Genomic DNA, 19,894 nt, shown 5'->3' with positions numbered 1-19,894 from the left:
TATGAATAGTGGACTGATGGAATATTTTCAAAAACGTCAACTATAGAGATTTATCCTCTTGAAATGTTTTCTGACAATTAATTATCAGGATATCTTTATTCCTACTATTGATTTGTGTAATATTTACAATTCAAACCGAATCCAGCCATGAGCAAAGGGACTGCGGTGTTGACATCTAGTTTTCTGGAGAGAAGGGATATGCCAAAACATAAAGAATGGTTCTTCTCGGGAAAATATTTTCGCTATTAAAGACATTATTTCAAGTTTTACATTTGAACTAAATAGATATCAGCTAAGACCAAACAATTGAAATATGTTCTTTTGAGATTCACAAATATTTCAATTAAAAATATAAAAAAACGTTTTATTTTTAGCAATTTAGAATGATTTTTTTATACTGGTTTCAAGGAAAAACATTAGATAAAGTGGTATAAATGTCAATAAAACAGCGATATGAACAAATTCAAAGACAAAACGAAGTAAGATGAAGTTGCAAACAAATATTCATTCTTTACTGTCTTTTTTAGTAAAATAAATATGGTTTTGTGGTTTCATTCTTAAAGACGGCATACAATAATAACACACGCATGTAAAGATTTTAACCACACACATGAAAAAAGACTTAATAAAACAAAAAGCATATAAGACCGTACTTGAAACAATATCATAAATACAAGCTAAATAATTTAGCCGGATTTTCTTAAACGTATACTATACTTTGGCTCTTGCACATACATGGAGAACACATACCAACTTAATATTGAATTATAGGAAATTACTTAATAAAATTTAAAATAAAAACTATAAGGCCGAACTTATTAGACGGGCATAAATTTGCACATTACACAGATTTGAGACCTTATCTTTTTTATAACGGACACAGATTTGCTAATGACGATGCGATTGAAAATCGGACACAGATTTGAGGCCGAAGCATTTTTTACGGACATAGATTAGTGATTGACGTCACGATGGGGCATAAATTTGAAAAACGGACACAGATTTGAGGTCGTACACAGATCTGAGGTTTACATATATAATAGAACAAAATGGTAAAATACACAATTAAGGCAGTGTCATTCATTGTACACATTTTAAAAACTAGATAATACAATGTAGTACAATGTACCAAAATGTTGACTGTGGTTGAGTTAAATTTGACTCAGTAATTTCAAAGGAGATAATCTTTGAAAAAGTTAAAGGTCTGCTGAATTTAATTATTGAATGCTATATGATTGCAAATAGTTATCAAAAGTACTAAGCTTATAATTTGATAAGCTAGACGCGTGTTTGGTCTACATAAGACTCATCAGTGAGGATCAGATCAAAATAATTTCAAAGCCAAACAAGATACAAAGATGAAAAGCATTGAGGACTCAAATTTCAAAAAGATGTGCCAAATACAACTATAAGGTAATCTATGCCTCGGATAAAAAAAACCTCAGTAATTGAATAATTCATACTTTTGAAAACAATAAATTTATAAAAATGAAAATATAAAGCTCACAATGGCAGTATGTATGTGTCAAGTGAGGTAAAAAAAAAAATGGAAAAAAAATTTGGTTGTAGAACAAAATTCAACTCTCTTTCTACATTCTAGCCTCCTCACTCAGACTTGAAAAAAAAAATGTCTATAGCTACACTAGTCAACATACCTAGTTGCATCTTTGCCAGACTATCCATACTAGACATGATTGAGTTAGAACGTCTCCCTCGTAATTGTTCAGACATTTTTACATTTTCGGTACTATACATCAAAGAATTAGATCGTCTATATTTTCCTGCTAGTGATTTATGATTGTCGTTTTCCATTTTATCAACTTATATAAATCCAAATTTTGTAATAAATGTACTAATTAAGTATTATAGCACTGCAGTTGAAAATGTCTGAATAAAGATGTTCATACAAATTATTAATTCCATCCACTGTTACGAATCCTAAACGTAAATCTAAACGATTTCTATAATTAACAAATGAAACTTTCAAATTGTTTTTACTGCAGATATTTTGCAATATAATTGATTTTTTTGGATTTATTAAATCAACAAATTACATTTAAAGTTGTAATTTGTCAAGAAAATTTGTTTTTCTGAGTAACATATTTAAGTGCCCATGTTTTTCTACTCTATTCTATTAATTCTAATACTAAATTCCCATCTTTAAGTAAAAAAGATAATCAAATTGTGCTTTTTCTTCACAGTTCAACACTGATAAATCTCAATATAGAGCATTTTATCAGACCTTTTGTGGAATTGATAGAGTTTTTCCAAATATTAACCATCAATCAATAGCAAACAGTTAACTTTTCAAATCTCTGTTGAATAATTAAGGACTTCTGGTCTTCATATATATATTTTTCCAACGTAACAATCTGTCATCATTAAACGTTAGTGTCTAATTCTTTGATATCTGAACAAAAACACACAAATTTCCTAAACACCCACAAAAATCTCATTCCAATTTTCTCATCTCGATATTATTAGCTAATACAGTCATTCAAATAGAATATAACTTGCAAGTTTTACAAATCCAATAAGCATAAGAAAATCCAAAGTAAACCTTCATCACAGATTCCATCTAAGACTACCAAACTTTCCTCTTTAGGATTTCTTAATACAACTTGCAATAATTTGCAGTTACTGATTATTCACACTGACTGAGGATAGTAAGTCTGTAAGTGATTAAATGATCAGGTAATAGAGGACATTAATGAGATTCCGCATAGATCTTAGAGTCTAAAATTCAAACAATTAGAAAATGCATATCACCTACCTTTTTTCTCATTTATTTTTAAAAGAATAAGTAACTTTAAACATTTTAGAATCCCTTTGTATGGCCCTTTCTAAATTAACATCAATCATTTTCTGACAGTAGATCTATAAGTTGTTATTTTCTGTAATTTTCTTTATATTGACTTTTTATGTTTGTATATTGGACATTGTAATTAAATCTTACAGCTGATTTCAATGTTCTGGTTGTAATACAGACTTCCAGTAATTACATTGTATAGTCTTTTTGTACTAGTAATGACCCATTACAACTAATCATAGAAATTTGATATCAATTTATAATTAAGTGTTCTGAAATAACAACTACTAGATATGCATTTTAGTTAAGTAAAAATGTCTCTGTTCACTATAATGTCACAAAATCATCCCATTCAAAATGAAAAGAAAACAGTCAATCTATTGTTCGCTGTTAGAATGAAACAATATTTGCACATGGAAAAATTCTATATGAAACTGCAGCAGTCTTAACCTAAAAGATTCAGTGATTAAATAAACTCATCATACATGTAGATACAAGGATTTAAATTTTGTATGCTATTAAATACATGATTTAAGTATAAAAGAATCATCAGGAATGGTGGAATCAAATAATTAAATAAGGCAACATAAAGAATGATGTGAAAGAGCATTGAGGACTCCAAATTCTGAAAGGTTTTGTGAAATCGGTTAAGGTAACATTTTCATTGGGTAGAAAAGCATTAGAATTTTGCAAAATTATAATTTCTTGTAAACAGTTAATTCATAATTATAACCATTTCAATGATAGTTTATGTCAAATCGGAGGTACTGACAACTTGACTGGTGATACCAGCAGTTAGGGTTAAAAAAAAAATCTTGAATTTTAATCAGCCAAAAAGAGTCTCCCAAAATACACAGAATTACCTGATATTAACACTGAATCAACTAAAATACAAACTTAATATGTAATGAAAGCAGTATAGTAAACTTATAACAGATCTATAACAACTACCTTGTACAAGTCTGTCATTATCTGTACCTTCTGCTGAGATGTGTACAACAGCCCTCGTTACTACCAACTGTCGACCTGTCATTGGTTCAAGGTCACTTAGAAATCAACTATATGAACTGTCCTTGTTTCAAGGTCAGTTAAAACTAAACTACATGCACTGTCTTTGTTTCAAGGTCAGTCATTAATTGACTATAAACATGGAAATAATATGTCACTAGTTCAAGGTCATTTATCAGAGATTAATTATTCTGCACATGTTCACATTTTAAGACAGAAAATGCTATGAGAAAGTCATTCGAAGTGTAGAACTATGAAAATGTTGGTTGTTTTTTGCTCTTTAATGTGATCCAGTTAGACTACACTGAAGTCTTTAATGTGATCCAGTTAGACTACACTGAAGTCAAACACTATTCCTATTACTGCATGTGTCACCAACAAAGGCACTTAATTTCAAGATATACACTTGCTTATGACATGAATGATGAATGAAGTTTTATGCAGAATTCACTTATAATAAACATATAACTCCATCTAAACAAATTGTTGTTAAATGAAGCATCCAGACTACAGAAGATGTAGAATCCATAAAAATACAGATAACCGATGGTTCTCCACACTTCAGTACAATCTATGAAAAATATGTAACCAGATGGTTTTGTCTCAAGGTGAATTATAAGATCATTTCCATAATGAGTTTTTTAATCTCTTGTATATCAAAGGTCAGCAGTCACTTAATATTTACAGCAGTAATCATAGAGCTATATTCAAGGCACTGGTTTGTTCCCATTGGATATCCATAAAACCTTTCAAATAATTAAGAATCCTGAGTTTTCTGTATTGCAAAACTACACAGGTTATCAACTGTAGTCAAATTCTTTTTTTAAATAAGCATAAATCTGTTCTGTATAATTTTGAACAATATCAATTTTTTTCCAATTACAAATTAACATTTGCAAATTTTTCTCATATGATCATCAAATCTAAAAGTAAAGTCATAAAATTTTTAACGAATAAAAATATTAATTGCAAAACAAATAGAATTTCTCTACTCCATTATAACCTCTACTTAAGTCACAGACAATACTGTATTATAAATTTGTCCTTTTCTATGACAGTTATTTATTTTATTGAGTTTAACATAACCCTTCCCAAAATGCATCTGACAGAATCCCTCTCCCATTATTATTTTATCAAAGTCCCATGTGCTTTTATTAATTAAAGAATTTAATCTAGGTTATCAAAAAGCTTCGACAGCCAACTACTACATAGTACTAGTTACAAACACCCAAGTGATTGTTCAATTAGTAAATTGGAATTACAAACATTGTGCTATTTAATTTCCCCAGTAGTTTGAGATAAATTCATTGTTTGTCGAGACATGACAAAAATTTGACGTTTAGTGGGAAAAATGCAGTTTATTCAAACTAATAAGAAGAGTTCTTAGAGTACATCAGCATGTTATAAATGGTTCATGCAACTTTCCCTTGTTAAAACAAGTGCTGTTCATATTACATTTGACAAGATTTTCCTTTTTCAGTGTGTTGTTAATTTTTTCAAAATATATAAATTGTTCATACAGCTTTCCCTTGTTAAAAGTGCTGTTCATAAAAAAAATATATATCTATACATTTGTACATGATTTCCATTCTAAATGCATTTTTTTCAAAAAAAAAATTTTTTTCCATGTTTTTGAAAAATTAATATCAATGTAAATTAAATTAATTACCTGCATGTGGGTCTAGATAAAGGTTTATATACAATTCTTCTTTATCTTGTGCAGGATAATCAAAATCTATATCTGGTACTGTGTCAGTGAATTCATTATTATTCAATGAATACCAATGTTTATTGATTTTGTTAGTACAGACATGACAGGTGAACCATGAAATTAAATTTTTAAGGAGGTACCCAACACTTTCACTAAAATTAATTTGGCTCAGTCGTTTAATTTTCATAAAATTTCGTCAAAGTATTTACTTTGACCCTTTAACGAAAATATAAAAATTCAAAAAATTTGGAACCAACTGTTTTGTCAGAAAAAATACACTGGTTATATAGCAATTTGACAAACACCAATTTCGATCATTGAGAAGCTTAATATTCCTTTTACAACACAACGTAATTAAAACGTTTAGCTGACTCTACAGAGTTATCTCCCTGTAGTGTTAGGTACCACCTTAAGCAATGAAAAATGTGGTATGCAAACTAAGGCAGAATACCATGAAATTAAATATCTATGAACATGTAAGTTTTCCTTACTCCAAGAATACCCACAGAAATAACTGAATCCACAGTAATATATTTCTCCCCATGTTAAAAAAGCTAAGAAGTTTTATTCATATCTTAAAAATATCAAGAGCACACACTAAATTTTTATGCCTGTTTAATTGATTATAGAGTGATTTTAATTGATACCTCATAAGTTTTCATGAACTACCACAATATTATATTAATCATTAAATTCATCATTTTGATAAAATATTGTCATGAAAGAGATACCCTTGACACAATCTTTATAATTATCTATCAGTAATAGATATGCACCAGATATCATAATTAATGACATATATAAAGCTTCATAATTAACGTACAAAATTAATCAAACCAGAACTAAGTTACAATCCATGGCTTACTATACTATATTAATTTAATCAAACTTATATCATATTTGGTCATAAAATATATGAATAAAATCTCGTAGGAAAATGATGATCATCCAATTTCAACTTTGTAGAGTACTGTTACTAATTTATTGCTTTAATGCTCCAATCAAGACAAGTTCTGCATTCCCTATATCAAGGGCAGTAATCAATCATCAATTAAATAATTCGGTTAATAAACATATTCAATGTTTCTACAGTAATGTTTGCCTTCATTATGACACCCTATTGTGATACACCCTACTAAGAAGAGGTTACTGTTTTACACCTAAACAACATAATGATGCATCTATTATAATACACCCACAAATTGTATATTGATCATCTATCTATTTCCATTCACTAACATCATAAACTAAAATATAAAGTATATTCTAGGTTTAAAGTCTGTTGGGGAAATGAAACTCCTACTATCTGATCAAGTGCAGTGTGACAGTTGACCAGTTTCAGTGTGTCATCAATAGAAAGTTGGCAAGGTGCTGTGTGTCATAAAGAAAGTTGGTCAGGTGGAGTGTGTCATCAAGAAAAAGTTGATCAGGTGGAGTGTGTCAAGAGAAAGTTGGCCAGGTGTAGTGTGTCATCAAGTAAAAATCTGCCAGTTGCAGTGTGTCATCAAGAAAAATGGCCCAGTGCAGTGTAATTAAGAGAAAATCTGCCAGTTTCAGTGTGTCATCAAGAGAAAGTTTGCCAGGTGTAGTGTGTCATTAACAGAAAGTTGTCCAGTTGGAGTGTGTCATAAAGACAAAGTTGGTCAGGTGTAGTGTGTCATCAAGACAAAGATGATCAGGTGTAATGTGTCATCAAGAGATAGTTTGACTGGTGGATTGTGTCATCAAGAGAAAGTTGACCAGATGTAATGTGTCATCAAGGAAAAGTTGACCAGGTGTAGTGTGTCATCAGGAGAAAGTTGGTCAGGTGGAGTGTGTCTTCAAGAGAAAATAAATCAGGTGGAGTATGTCAAGAGAAAATCTGCCAACTGCACTGTGTCATCAAGAGAAAATCTGCCAGTTTCGACGTCATCAAGAGAAAGTTAGTCAGGTGTAGTGTGTCATGAAGAGAAAGTTGGTCAGGTGGATTGTGTCATCAAAAAAAGTTGGCCAGTTGGAGTGTGTCATCAAGACAAAGTTGGTCAGATGCAGTGTATCATCAAGAGAAAGTTGGTCAGGTAGGGTGTGCCATCAAGAGAAAGTTTGTCAAGTGGAGTGTGCCATCAAAAGAAAGTTGGTCCGGTGGAGTGTGTCATCATGAGAAAGTTGGTAAGGTGTATTGTGTCATCAAGAGAAAGTTGGTCCGGTGGAGTGTGTCATCATGAGAAAGTTGGTCAGGTGGAATGAGTCATCAAGAGAAAGTTGGTCAGGTGCAGTGTGTCATCAAGAGAAAGTTTGTCAGGTGCAGTGTGTCATCAAGAGAAAGTTGACCAGGTGCAGTGTGTCCTCAAGGGAAAGTTGGTCAGGTGGAGTGTGCCATCAAAAGAAGTTTGGTCAGTTGTAGTGTGTCATCAAGAGAAAGTTGGTCAGGTACAGTGTGTCATCAAGAGAAAGTTGACCAGATGTAATGTGTCATCAAGAAATAGTTTGTCAGGCAGACCGTGTCATCAAGAGAAAGTTGGCCAGGTGTAGTGTGTCATCAAGGGAAAGTTGGTCAGGTGGAGTGTGTCATCAAGAGAAAGTTGGCCAGGTGTAGTGTGTCATCAAGGGAAAGTTGACCAGGTGGAGTGTGTCATCAAGAGAAAGTTGACCAGGTGTAGTGTGCCATCAAGGGAAAGTTGGCCATGTTGAGTGTGTCATCAAAAGAAAGTTGACCAGGTGGAGTGTGTCAACAAGAGAAAGTTGGCCAGGTGTAGTTTGTCATCAACAGAAAGTTGGCCAGGTGTAGTGTGTCATCAAGGGAAAGTTGACCAGGTGGAGTGTGTCATCAAGAGAAAGTTGGCCAGGTGGAGTGTGTCTTCAAGGGAAAGTTGGTCAGGTGGAGTGTGTCATCAAGAGAAAGTTGACAGGTGTAGTGTGTCATCAAGAGAAAAATGGTCAGGTGGAGTGTGTCGCCAATAGAAAGTTGGTCAGTCGGACTTCATAAGCAAGAGAAAGTTGGCCAGGTTTATAAGTGTGTCATCAATTGATAGTTGGTCAGGTGGAGTGTGTCATCAAGAGAAAGTTGGCCAGGTAGGGTGTGTCATCAAGAGAAAGGTTGACAGGTGGAGTGTGTCATCAAGAGAAAGTTGGCCAGGTGTAGTGTGTCATCAAGAAAAAGTTGGTCAGGTGTAGTGTGTCATCAACAGAAAGTTGGTCAGGTGTAGTGTGTCATCAAGAGAAAGTTGGTCAGGTAGGGTGTGTCATCAAGAGAAAGGTTGACAGGTGGAGTGTGTCATCAAGAGAAAGTTGGCCAGGTGGAGTGTGTCATCAAGAGAAAGTTGGCCAGGTGTAGTGTGTCATCAAGAGAAAGTTGGCCAGGTGTAGTGTGTCATCAAGAGAAAGTTGACCAGTTGTCGTGTGTCATCAAGAGAAAGTTGACAGGTGTAGTGTGTCATCAAGAGAAAAATGGTCAGGTGGAGTGTGTCGCCAATAGAAAGTTGGTCAGTCGGACTTCATAAGCAAGAGAAAGTTGGCCAGGTTTATAAGTGTGTCATCAATTGATAGTTGGTCAGGTGGAGTGTGTCATCAAGAGAAAGTTGATCAGGTGCAGTGTGTCATCAAGAGAAAGTTGACCAGGTAAGTGTGTCATCAAGAGAAAGTTGGCCAGGTGTAGTGTGTCATCAAGAGAAAGTTGGTCAGGTAGGGTGTGTCATCAAGAGAAAGGTTGACAGGTGGAGTGTGTCATCAAGAGAAAGTTGGTCAGGTGTAAAGTGTCATCAAGAGAAAGTTGGCCAGGTGTAAAGTGTCATAAAGAGAAAGTTGGCCAGGTGTAGTGTGTCATCAAGAGAAAGTTGGCCAGGTGTAGTGTGTCATCAAGAGAAAGTTGACCAGTTGTAGTGTGACATCAAGAGAAAGTTGACCAGGTGTAGTGTGTTATCTAGGGAAAGTTGGCCAGGTGTAGTGTGTCATCAAGAGAAAGTTTGTCAGGTGTAATATGTCACCAAGAGAAAGTTGACCAGGTGTAGTGTGTCATCAAGAGAAAGTTGGTCAGGTGGGGTGTTTCATCAAAAGAAAGTTGACCAGGTGCAGTGTGTCATCAAGAGAAAGTTGGCCAGGTGTAGTGTGACATCAAGAGAAAGTTGGCCAGATGCAGTGTGTCATCAAGAGAAAGTTGGCCAGGTGTAGTGTGACATCAAGAGAAAGTTGGCCAGATGCAGTGTGTCATCAAGAGAAAGTTTGTCAGGTGTAATATGTCATCAAGAGAAAGTTGGCTAGGTGTAGTGTGTCATCAAGAAAAACTTGGTCAGATGGAGTGTGTAAACAAGAGAAAGTTGGCCAGGTGTAGTGTGTCATCAAGAGAAAGTCGACTAGGTGTAGTGTGTCATCAAGAGAAAGATGACTAGGTGTAGTTTGTCATCAAGAGAAAGATGACTAGGTGTAGTTTGTCATCAAGAGAAAGATGACTAGGTGTAGTTTGTCATCAAGAGAAAGTTGGTCAGGTGTAGTGTGTCATCAAGAGAAAGTTGGTCAGGTGTAGTGTGTCATCAAGAGAAAGTTGATCAGGTGCAGTGTGTCATCAAGAGAAAGTTGGCCAGGTGTAGTGTGTCATCAAGAGAAAGTTGGCCAGGTGTAGTGTGTCATCAAGAGAAAGTTGGTCAGGTGTAGTGTGTCATCAAGAGAAAGTTGACTAGGTGTAGTGTGTCATCAAGAGAAAGATGACTAGGTGTAGTGTGTCATCAAGAGAAAGATGACTAGGTGTAGTGTGTCATCAAGAGAAAGTTGGTCAGGTGTAGTGTGTCATCAAGAGAAAGATGACTAGGTGTAGTGTGTCATCAAGAGAAAGATGACTAGGTGTAGTTTGTCATCAAGAGAAAGATGACTAGGTGTAGTTTGTCATCAAGAGAAAGTTGGTCAGGTGTAGTGTGTCATCAAGAGAAAGTTGGTCAGGTGTAGTGTGTCATCAAGAGAAAGTTGATCAGGTGCAGTGTGTCATCAAGAGAAAGTTGGCCAGGTGTAGTGTGTCATCAAGAGAAAGTTGGCCAGGTGTAGTGTGTCATCAAGAGAAAGTTGGTCAGGTGTAGTGTGTCATCAAGAGAAAGTTGACTAGGTGTAGTGTGTCATCAAGAGAAAGATGACTAGGTGTAGTGTGTCATCAAGAGAAAGATGACTAGGTGTAGTGTGTCATCAAGAGAAAGTTGGTCAGGTGTAGTGTGTCATCAAGAGAAAGTTGGTCAGGTGTAGTGTGTCATCAAGAGAAAGTTGATCAGGTGCAGTGTGTCATCAAGAGAAAGTTGGCCAGGTGTAGTGTGTCATCAAGAGAAAGTTGGCCAGGTGTAGTGTGTCATCAAGAGAAAGTTGGTCAGGTGTAGTGTGTCATCAAGAGAAAGTTGACTAGGTGTAGTGTGTCATCAAGAGAAAGATGACTAGGTGTAGTGTGTCATCAAGAGAAAGATGACTAGGTGTAGTGTGTCATCAAGAGAAAGTTGGTCAGGTGTAGTGTGTCATCAAGAGAAAGATGACTAGGTGTAGTGTGTCATCAAGAGAAAGATGACTAGGTGTAGTTTGTCATCAAGAGAAAGATGACTAGGTGTAGTTTGTCATCAAGAGAAAGTTGGTCAGGTGTAGTGTGTCATCAAGAGAAAGTTGGTCAGGTGTAGTGTGTCATCAAGAGAAAGTTGATCAGGTGTAGTGTGTCATCAAGAGAAAGTTGGCCAGGTGTAGTGTGTCATCAAGAGAAAGTTGGCCAGGTGTAGTGTGTCATCAAGAGAAAGTTGGTCAGGTGTAGTGTGTCATCAAGAGAAAGTTGACTAGGTGTAGTGTGTCATCAAGAGAAAGATGACTAGGTGTAGTGTGTCATCAAGAGAAAGATGACTAGGTGTAGTGTGTCATCAAGAGAAAGATGACTAGGTGTAGTGTGTCATCAAGAGAAAGTTGGTCAGGTGTAGTGTGTCATCAAGAGAAAGTTGGTCAGGTGTAGTGTGTCATCAAGAGAAAGTTGGCCAGGTGTAGTGTGTCATCAAGAGAAAGTTGGCCAGGTGAAGTGTGTCATCAAGAGAAAGTTGGTCAGGTGTAGTGTGTCATCAAGAGAAAGTTGACTAGGTGTAGTGTGTCATCAAGAGAAAGTTGACTAGGTGTAGTGTGTCATCAAGAGAAAGTTGACCAGGTGTAGTGTGTCATCAAGAGAAATTTGGTCAAGTGGGATGTCATCAAGAGAAAAATGACCAGGTGGAGTGTGTAAGGGACGACATCAAAAGTTCAATGAAGGATAAAAAACTTAATTCACATAGTTTTTTCACTAACCCCAACCCCCACCCCCCTCTTAACTTAATTTGGGAAAAGTTGATTGACCCATATGAAATGTAGAATTTTTATGTCTCCCTTTTGCAACAAAAGTTGCAGGCTCAACAAAACTATGGAAAAAATTTACTTCTGGATTATCATAAACAAACTTCTGTCCAGAAATTCTGGATAGTATAAAAGTTTTAAAATTTCAAAAGAATTAACCACAGAGTGAATATTTGTGGATGCCTGCTGCTGATGATGATGACAACAACATGAACAACAGAATGTAGGGTCGCTATGTCTCACTTTTGCAACAAAAGTTGCAGGCTTGATAAAAATCATTCAAAAATTCATTTTGCCTTCCTCCACTCTGTGATATATATTATATATATATATTAATCTTCCTGCAACAACAGCCCCTTCCCTTCCCCTTTTGGAAAATTCTTGTGTCCACCCCTGGAATTTACAGTATATAAATAGTCATTATTTCATCTTCTATTCAATTTATATATGTTATATACATTTATTTTCACCAATAGAATACCATATTTACATTGCATATTAACTAAATCAATTAAATACAATATAACAGAAATATTGGTATTATTTCATGGTTTTCAATTTGACTAATGAATGTTATAAATAATTTACTTACTAACAAATGAAGGCATGCTAATCTGTGATTATATCTCCGTTAAACCTGCCTTATCTACGCCAAAATTACTCATCACAACCCCCTAATTAGCAGAGACACACAAAAAACTATCTACTTCACAACAATGTTAATTAATTAATTGTGTTAATTAAAATAATGGTTATTGTAACTTAAGGACAAAATAATCAATAAAGCCGTAGTTGTCAACAGATGAAATCAAGTTTACATTCCGATTACACCAGCCAAAATAGAAATTCAATAATTATACACAGATATCTGACAATAAACAGGCTTTCTTCAAAATACGCTTAATGGATTTGAACTGACTTCAACAGGTCATATAGAGGTAAATAACCATGAATGGTCAAATCTGGTCATCATATAGAGGTAAATAAACGTCAATGGTCAAATCTGGTCAGTGCCATTTTACCATGTATGACACCAAATTTCTAACCAGGTATTACTGTTAAAATGTAGTGTACAACATGTACAACATCTATTCAAAAATAATATAGAAGATACAGGGCTTATAATCATGATAATTGTGAATGCCTAATCTCTCATGTGTTTATTAAAAGCAGTATAAAGTTTGGACTTAAATGCCAACAAATAATTGATTTTACACAGAAAATACATCAGATCAAAGTGTTATTTTTTTTTCAAATAATAAACAAATAAAAAAAAATTCTTCAAATGCTGCAAAAACTCAATTCTGATTAAACAAGTGTTATTGTCATAAATTGCTTTTGTAAGTAAACTGTGGTAAATAAATGCAAACTTCAAATATCCTAACAAAATTAATATCATCAAAGACCAAATTCAATTTTAATTACTATATATATATATATATGTTCGACAACTAATCACATAAATTGTGACTACCAACCCTCTTTTATCACTGACATTTTTACTATTAACCAAATTTCAACACATTCTCTATGGGAGTGAAATTTTGACAAAAACAGTGCTTATTGAAAAATGACAAAAAAAACATTGTTAAGTGATAAATCTGAAAATGCATCACACGGTATACAATGGTATAGCTGACTTATATACATGTATAAACCCTGAAACCAAATTTCAGAAATCCTTGTATTATATATAGTTCCTGAGAAAAATGGGACAACCATTTTCAACTTGACTATCATGTGTTCAGTAAACAGGGAGTTGTTGAGTGATGAATCTGAAAACATGATATAGCTGACTAATATAAACCCTGAAAGCAAATTTAAGAAATCCCTATGATGTAGTAGTTTCTGAGAAAGATGCGACAAAAATATTCATGGGATGGACGGATGGATGGACTGATGGATATGGATGAATGGACTGATGGATGGTTTGACTAACAATGACTAAGGGATGGTTGAACTGACAGAGGTAAAACAGTATACCCCACTTTTTTAAAGCAGGGGTACAAATGTATAATGTACCAATTGTTTACACTAAAATGTGTAATGTCATCAAATTTTACTCATTCAAAATATGTATATGGTTAAATGGTTAAATGTCTACATAGTTTATATCAACCAAATGTTTAATCATTTATTTGATTTCAGTACTGGTTCCATTTCTTATGATTTTTCTGTAAAAGTCAAGAATTTTAACTCATATTCTAAAACAAAGAAACAATACATATGGATCAATGTTTTATTTTAAGAATTTTCTGTTAATGGTTAAATAAAAATTCTAGACTAAATATAAAATCGTTCCCTTTCAAACATTAGCATGAAAAACTTTGACCAAAGTGTTCTACTAAATCCTACTTGGCCCGACAAACGGCAATGTCCAAATAAATGACGCTGCAATTGTATAGATGTTTAATCTTGTTTTTTGTAAACAAACTATTTGATGTTATAGTTATATATGCAAATTTCATAAAATTGACTAGGATCATTAGAAATACCTCATCAGGGAAAAGCAAAGGCAACCAGATTTTCAGCTGCGAGAAATCAAAATATTTTCAGTGAATCCCATTTCTACTCTATTCCATGTATTCCCTCTGATTAAACAAAAACAATTCCTAAACAAAACCTAATTTTCTAATCATTAACATGATTAATTGCTATAATCATGATAATCATGATAATCAAAGCTGTGAAAATAATTAAAAAAAATTTCAATGCCTCAAAGCTGGGAAAATAATAAAGAGAATTTCAATGCCAAAAACAGTTTCAAAATTCAAGACACTCAAGTTTTTGATGCACAGTCACAACAAACTTCAGTAAGTCTGTTGGGGACAAATTAGTGGCAACTCACCATGCTCACCAATGATCAACTTACCTAAATATTCTACCAACTCTTCCCACTAATGAAAAGGAGTTAAACCCCTTCAAATTTAGGCCAGCCAACTTGCCCATCAAATGAAATGAATAAAATCCCACTGAATTTAGACCTATCAAATCGCCCTACTAATGAAAGGAGTTAAATCCCTCTGAATTTAGGCCTGCCAACTCCCATGATTATAATCTTTTAAATTATGTGTTGTTTTAAATGTCTTTAAAACAGCAGGTTTGAGTTAAATTTTATGAATGAGTTACACCTGGCCCAATAGCAAATATTGAAACATGTGATTCTTTAGGCAAGAGTGAGAATTTCATCTAATAATCAGTTCTAACTGTGAGGTAATATAAACATATATAGCATAATTTGTGAAATAGGACTCTAAGCAAAAGTGTACGAAAGTTGTCTATTGATTATATACTGATTATATACTGTTAAGGGGGTCTGATTTGGGGGTTCTTATCCCGGATCCCACTTACTTATTTGTAAGATTCCTGTATTCCGCTTACAGTATGTACGTAAGCAATTCTCATTTTTTTGTCATTTCCTGTTTTCACAGCACAATAACTTGACTTTAATGTGTCACGCTTACAAACTTCGGTAAACCTGCTTCACGTTAAGACCCAAATGAGACCCACTTATAATTCATAATTTATAATCTAATAAGCATATGAATAATGAAGCTTTAAAATTAAGACCTACATGTATTCCAGTGGCTCATTCATGTGAATGAATACATAGGAGGTTCCCCTCTTCTTACATGTCTTATCAATCTAGTTCATACAATAAAGTAGTGTCAGATGGAATGAACATGTGAATAACATTTGTCACAAGGTGAATCGAACAATTGGTTTCCTAAAAAGAAATTTAAATATATATAGGATCAACTACAGTAAAGGAGAATGCATATAAAACATTGGTACATCCAATTGTAGAATATGCCAGTCCGGTATGGGATCCATACCTCAAGACAGAGACTGACAGACTTGAGATGGTACAAAGAAGAGGAGCTCGCTACGTATCCAAAAAACATCATAACCACTCCAGCGTTAATCTGATGCTACAACATCTCAAATGGACATCACTTGAACAAAGAAGGAAAGAAGCGAGACTCACAATGCTATTCAAAATAGAAAACAACAAAGTGGCCATATATATGGCTAATACCACCGAAAAGACTGTCACTAAACATGCATGACAAATCCTTCCAAGTACCAGCAGCATCATATTATAGGAAACACTCATTCTTCCCAAGAACCATCCGGGATTGGAACACTCTTCCCCCTGGGGTCGTATCAGCTCCGTCAGTCAAGGCCTTTAAAGCCTCGATGAAAAATCTGAATTAAATTTCAAAATTTTTGGGGGAGGGGGGTGGTCTAATATGCACACCAAACCGTGGCAGTATAATCAGTTCGTTGATTGTGGCCTTTATCTGGCAGAAGCAGAAGAAGTGTCAAGTGTAATTCGATACTAGTTTTTTTTTTTTGCATTTCCCGGCAATTTTGCTTTCGCGTCGATCCGGCCCCACGTCGATCCGGCCAAAGTCGATCCGTCCCACGTCGATCCGGCCCCATGTCGATCCGGCCCAAATGTAAAGTCGATCCGGCCCCAATAAAAAAATATATTTATAAGGAATAAAAATAAAGATATATATGAAAGTAATTCATAAATGTTTATGATTTTTATTATAATGTTAAAGGTGTACGGTAAAAAAAAATTAAAAAATATTTTCTTCAGATGAGTATAAAACAACTAGGTTGATTATGTTTTTATTACAAGTTTTCAAGATGATTGGGTATAATTATATTAAAACAATTCAGACATCAACATTAATCAGCAGTACTAATTAGCGTTTTCTTTCAATTGACTGTGATCCTAACAAGTCTTTCATCTTGTGTTATAACAAATAGTTACATACACAACGGTACAAGCCGATCCCCAAGCTGATACATATACAAACTTTGTTTTTCTTTTAAGTTCTTAAAATTTCTCAATGAGACAAATATGCAACTGAAGTAAATGAAGAACATGGAAGTAAGCAATTATTGAAATGACAGTCTAATACTTCAATAAATTAAAATAAGTTAAAGTTATCATGGAAAATAACTTCATATTTTAAAATATGTTGCAGCTACTATACAACCAACGACACAATAACTTCACTTACCTGTTGTCATCCATCATCGGAGACTTTTTGCAAATTCCATTTATACTGTGTCACAAAGTCCTCCAAGATCAATATAGTTATTTCATATTTTATTATGGGGCCGGATCGACTTGGGGCCGGATCGACGTGGGCCGGATCGACTTGGGCCGGATCGACTTTGGGCCGGATTGACTTGGGGCCGGATCGGTTTGGGGCCGGAACGACCGGATACCGCAATTTTAACCTAGTCTACGACACGAGTGTGCGACCAAATTCGTGGTGTAGTTTTGTGCCTCAAAAAAATCTGTCAGCTAAATATTGGACTTTAAACACTGAAGCAGCACTTACATATTAATCAATCAGTTATTCTGTAAAGTTATGCGACGAAATTAGGCAACTTTCCTGCATCAGTAACTCGTTTGTTGACAACCAAGATCTGTTGATGGAGATTGGCCGCTTATGTCCATTAAAAAGTGGTGACTAATTTAGAAACCGTTATCGGACAGCTCATTCCGAAAACGGAATTTTTATTTTTAACCATATATATATGATAGACATAGTCCACACAAAGCTTTTGAAATATTTCCACATAATCTATATTGAAACCTAAAAAAAAAAAACAATTGTTGTCCTAAAGGTGTCACACTACCAATTACTTCCTCCAAGTAGACCTACTCGGACAAAAAATAGTGCATTTGATGTCATTGTTTACTTAAACCAACCAACAAATTGGCAGAAATGAAACTTTTGGTGAAAGAGAAATATATTTAGACCACTTTGAGCCAAAATTTACATGTCTATGAGTTTGCATTAAAACTGATTGAGGATTAATGCGCTCCATAGTATACCGGTAATTTAAGATTTCCAGAAAACCAGGGGGTCTGACACCTTTATAAATATAATTCTATCAGACTGGGTTTTTTTTTTTTATCATTCTGGTTTGTCATGTTTGTCACGGGATCTTGTAATCCTGGGGTCTGTTAAAGGAAGTAATTGTTCACATCTTTGTTATTTGGTCTTTGTTGATAATTGTCTTATTGGAAATGATGCTACATCTCCTTAAATACATGATGACGGAAAACCGACAACATCATAAAAAAAAAAAAGAAAAACGATGGAAATACAAACAACAGTTTTCTAAACACTACATATAACTTCAAGAGTGAGTAAAACAGTCTCAAGCAAAAACGAGATAATCTAAGGTACTCCTGGAGGTCTCAGTCATATAGATCAACTAATATATATATATAAACTGGGACTATTATGACGTTACGCACGATATTTGACGTTTTATTCCGATTATTCAGGATATTTTTTTATTTCATTGGCAATTTTATTTTTGCACATCAATAGGATATTTCTAAAAGCATGTTTGATTGCACTGACCATGTATGAAATATTTCCCACTGGATGTAGCGCCGGACACAATTTATGTATTTTGGTAAGATAATAGTCTATATAAAATAAGAAGATATGGTATGAGTGCCGCAATGAAACAGCTCTCTACCAGAAACCAAATGGAATAGAAAGTAATTAAATTGTTCCCCATTTAAATCCGAAAAGGAGGAAGATATCAATTTTGCTTTAATAAAAAAAAAGTTTGTTGGGAATTACAAGTTAAATGTACTTATAAAGAATACTTTAATTTTTTAAATAACGGAACAATTGAATTAAGAAATGCAACGATTGACAGACAAAAATAGTAATATTCATCCCATACATGTTTACAAGCTTTGTAACATAGAGTATATATAAAAGACATAAATAGCGTCCAGAATCGACAACGCTGAAAACGTCAGAAAATCGTACTTGCTAGACATTTGATCTGTTTGAAAACGAAGTATTTTTGGCTACGCAACCTACCAAAAAGTATCATGGCAACTGTGTTATAGTGTTAAAGTGCAATTACGGAAAAGCACTATTGTGCATGCAAGAAATCGAAATTTGCAATAAATAACTTCGCAAATGAGAGTTAACTTGTAAAAAACGGCGAAATTCAACATTGGACATTCTTGCAAGACATTTGCCAGAAGCTGCTGCATTTTTATTTTTGGTGAGTCCTGCAAAATTTCGGTTTTAATATGTCCCATGTAAGTACTTTTGTAAGCATAATTTATGAAAACAAAACTTTATATAATCTTATATTTTAAAAGCCTATAAATTTTGATAACTTACCATTTTCCTAAATCTGACCATAGTGAAGACTATCTTTTTTGGTAAAAAAAAATAGCTTTGACAGTTACATCAACGCATATTCAGTAATGTTGTAATACTTTATATATGAAACATATCATTCAAGCGAATGTTTGCGGATTTCTAAATTACACTGTTTTTAGGAGAACAAACACCCCTGTAAAATTTATTATGCATATAGTCCGTTACGTCTGACACGCGTTTTTGACGTTTTGTCAACATGTTTGTCCTCATTTAAGACTTTTGAAAAATATGAAAAAACTAATTTTTGAATTTTTCGGAATAATAATTACCTGTCTATTCTCGATTGTTATAAATTCTATATAGCTTAAATGTTTTGATTTTTACCCCAAAAAGCTGTTTATTAGTGTGGACTGTTTGATTTCATGGAATTGTCGCAATAACGTGCTTAAGGGCATACGATACAGTTACAGGGGAGGTAATGACGTTGCTAACGTAAAATGTTATTTTCGCAACGTCAAACTATGACATATTGGGAAAAGATGCATTTTTCGACTGATTATTATCATTCAAACTGATTTAATTTGAAAACGAGTGCATGGACTCCTATTTTTTAAAACGACATTTTGTTTCATTTTGCAGGGAGATTATGTGGACCAAACTTTATAAAACTGTAAATAGTGCAATTTTTTAATTTTGATAAATATACAGCAAAAAAATATGTTTTTTTCTCAATTCATGACCATTTGATAAATATGAGTTATTTCTGAATAAAAAATGCATAAATTTTTAGGATACTTATAAAATACAGAAACTACAAATTATTTAACAAACAAGAATGTGTCCTCGGTACACGAATGCCCCACTCGCACTATCATTTTCTATGTT

At 34.0% G+C, this 19,894-nt stretch overlaps 1 protein-coding gene across 2 annotated transcripts in view; it reads right to left on the bottom strand.

Annotated features, from left to right (window-relative positions):
- Window positions 1-17,322, bottom strand: part of LOC143052889 (uncharacterized) — a 49,645-nt gene extending 32,323 nt beyond the window's left edge. Inside the window, exon 1 of one of the 2 annotated variants that reach the window (XM_076226049.1) lies at window positions 17,201-17,322. Coding sequence is in view for 1 of the 2 variants with exons in the window: in XM_076226048.1 (XP_076082163.1) it covers window positions 15,409-15,427 (19 nt within the window). In the remaining variant the exon portion in view is untranslated. Of the gene's footprint in view, window positions 1-15,408; window positions 15,450-17,200 lie in introns of those variants that run through there. The other variant, XM_076226048.1, reaches the window with a different exon arrangement.
- Between the last annotated feature and the right edge of the window lie 2,572 nt (window positions 17,323-19,894).

The sequence above is a fragment of the Mytilus galloprovincialis genome, chromosome 11 (assembly GCF_965363235.1).
Source record: "Mytilus galloprovincialis chromosome 11, xbMytGall1.hap1.1, whole genome shotgun sequence".
Lineage (NCBI taxonomy): Eukaryota > Metazoa > Mollusca > Bivalvia > Mytilida > Mytilidae > Mytilus > Mytilus galloprovincialis.
This window is presented reverse-complemented; position numbering and strand designations above follow the sequence as displayed.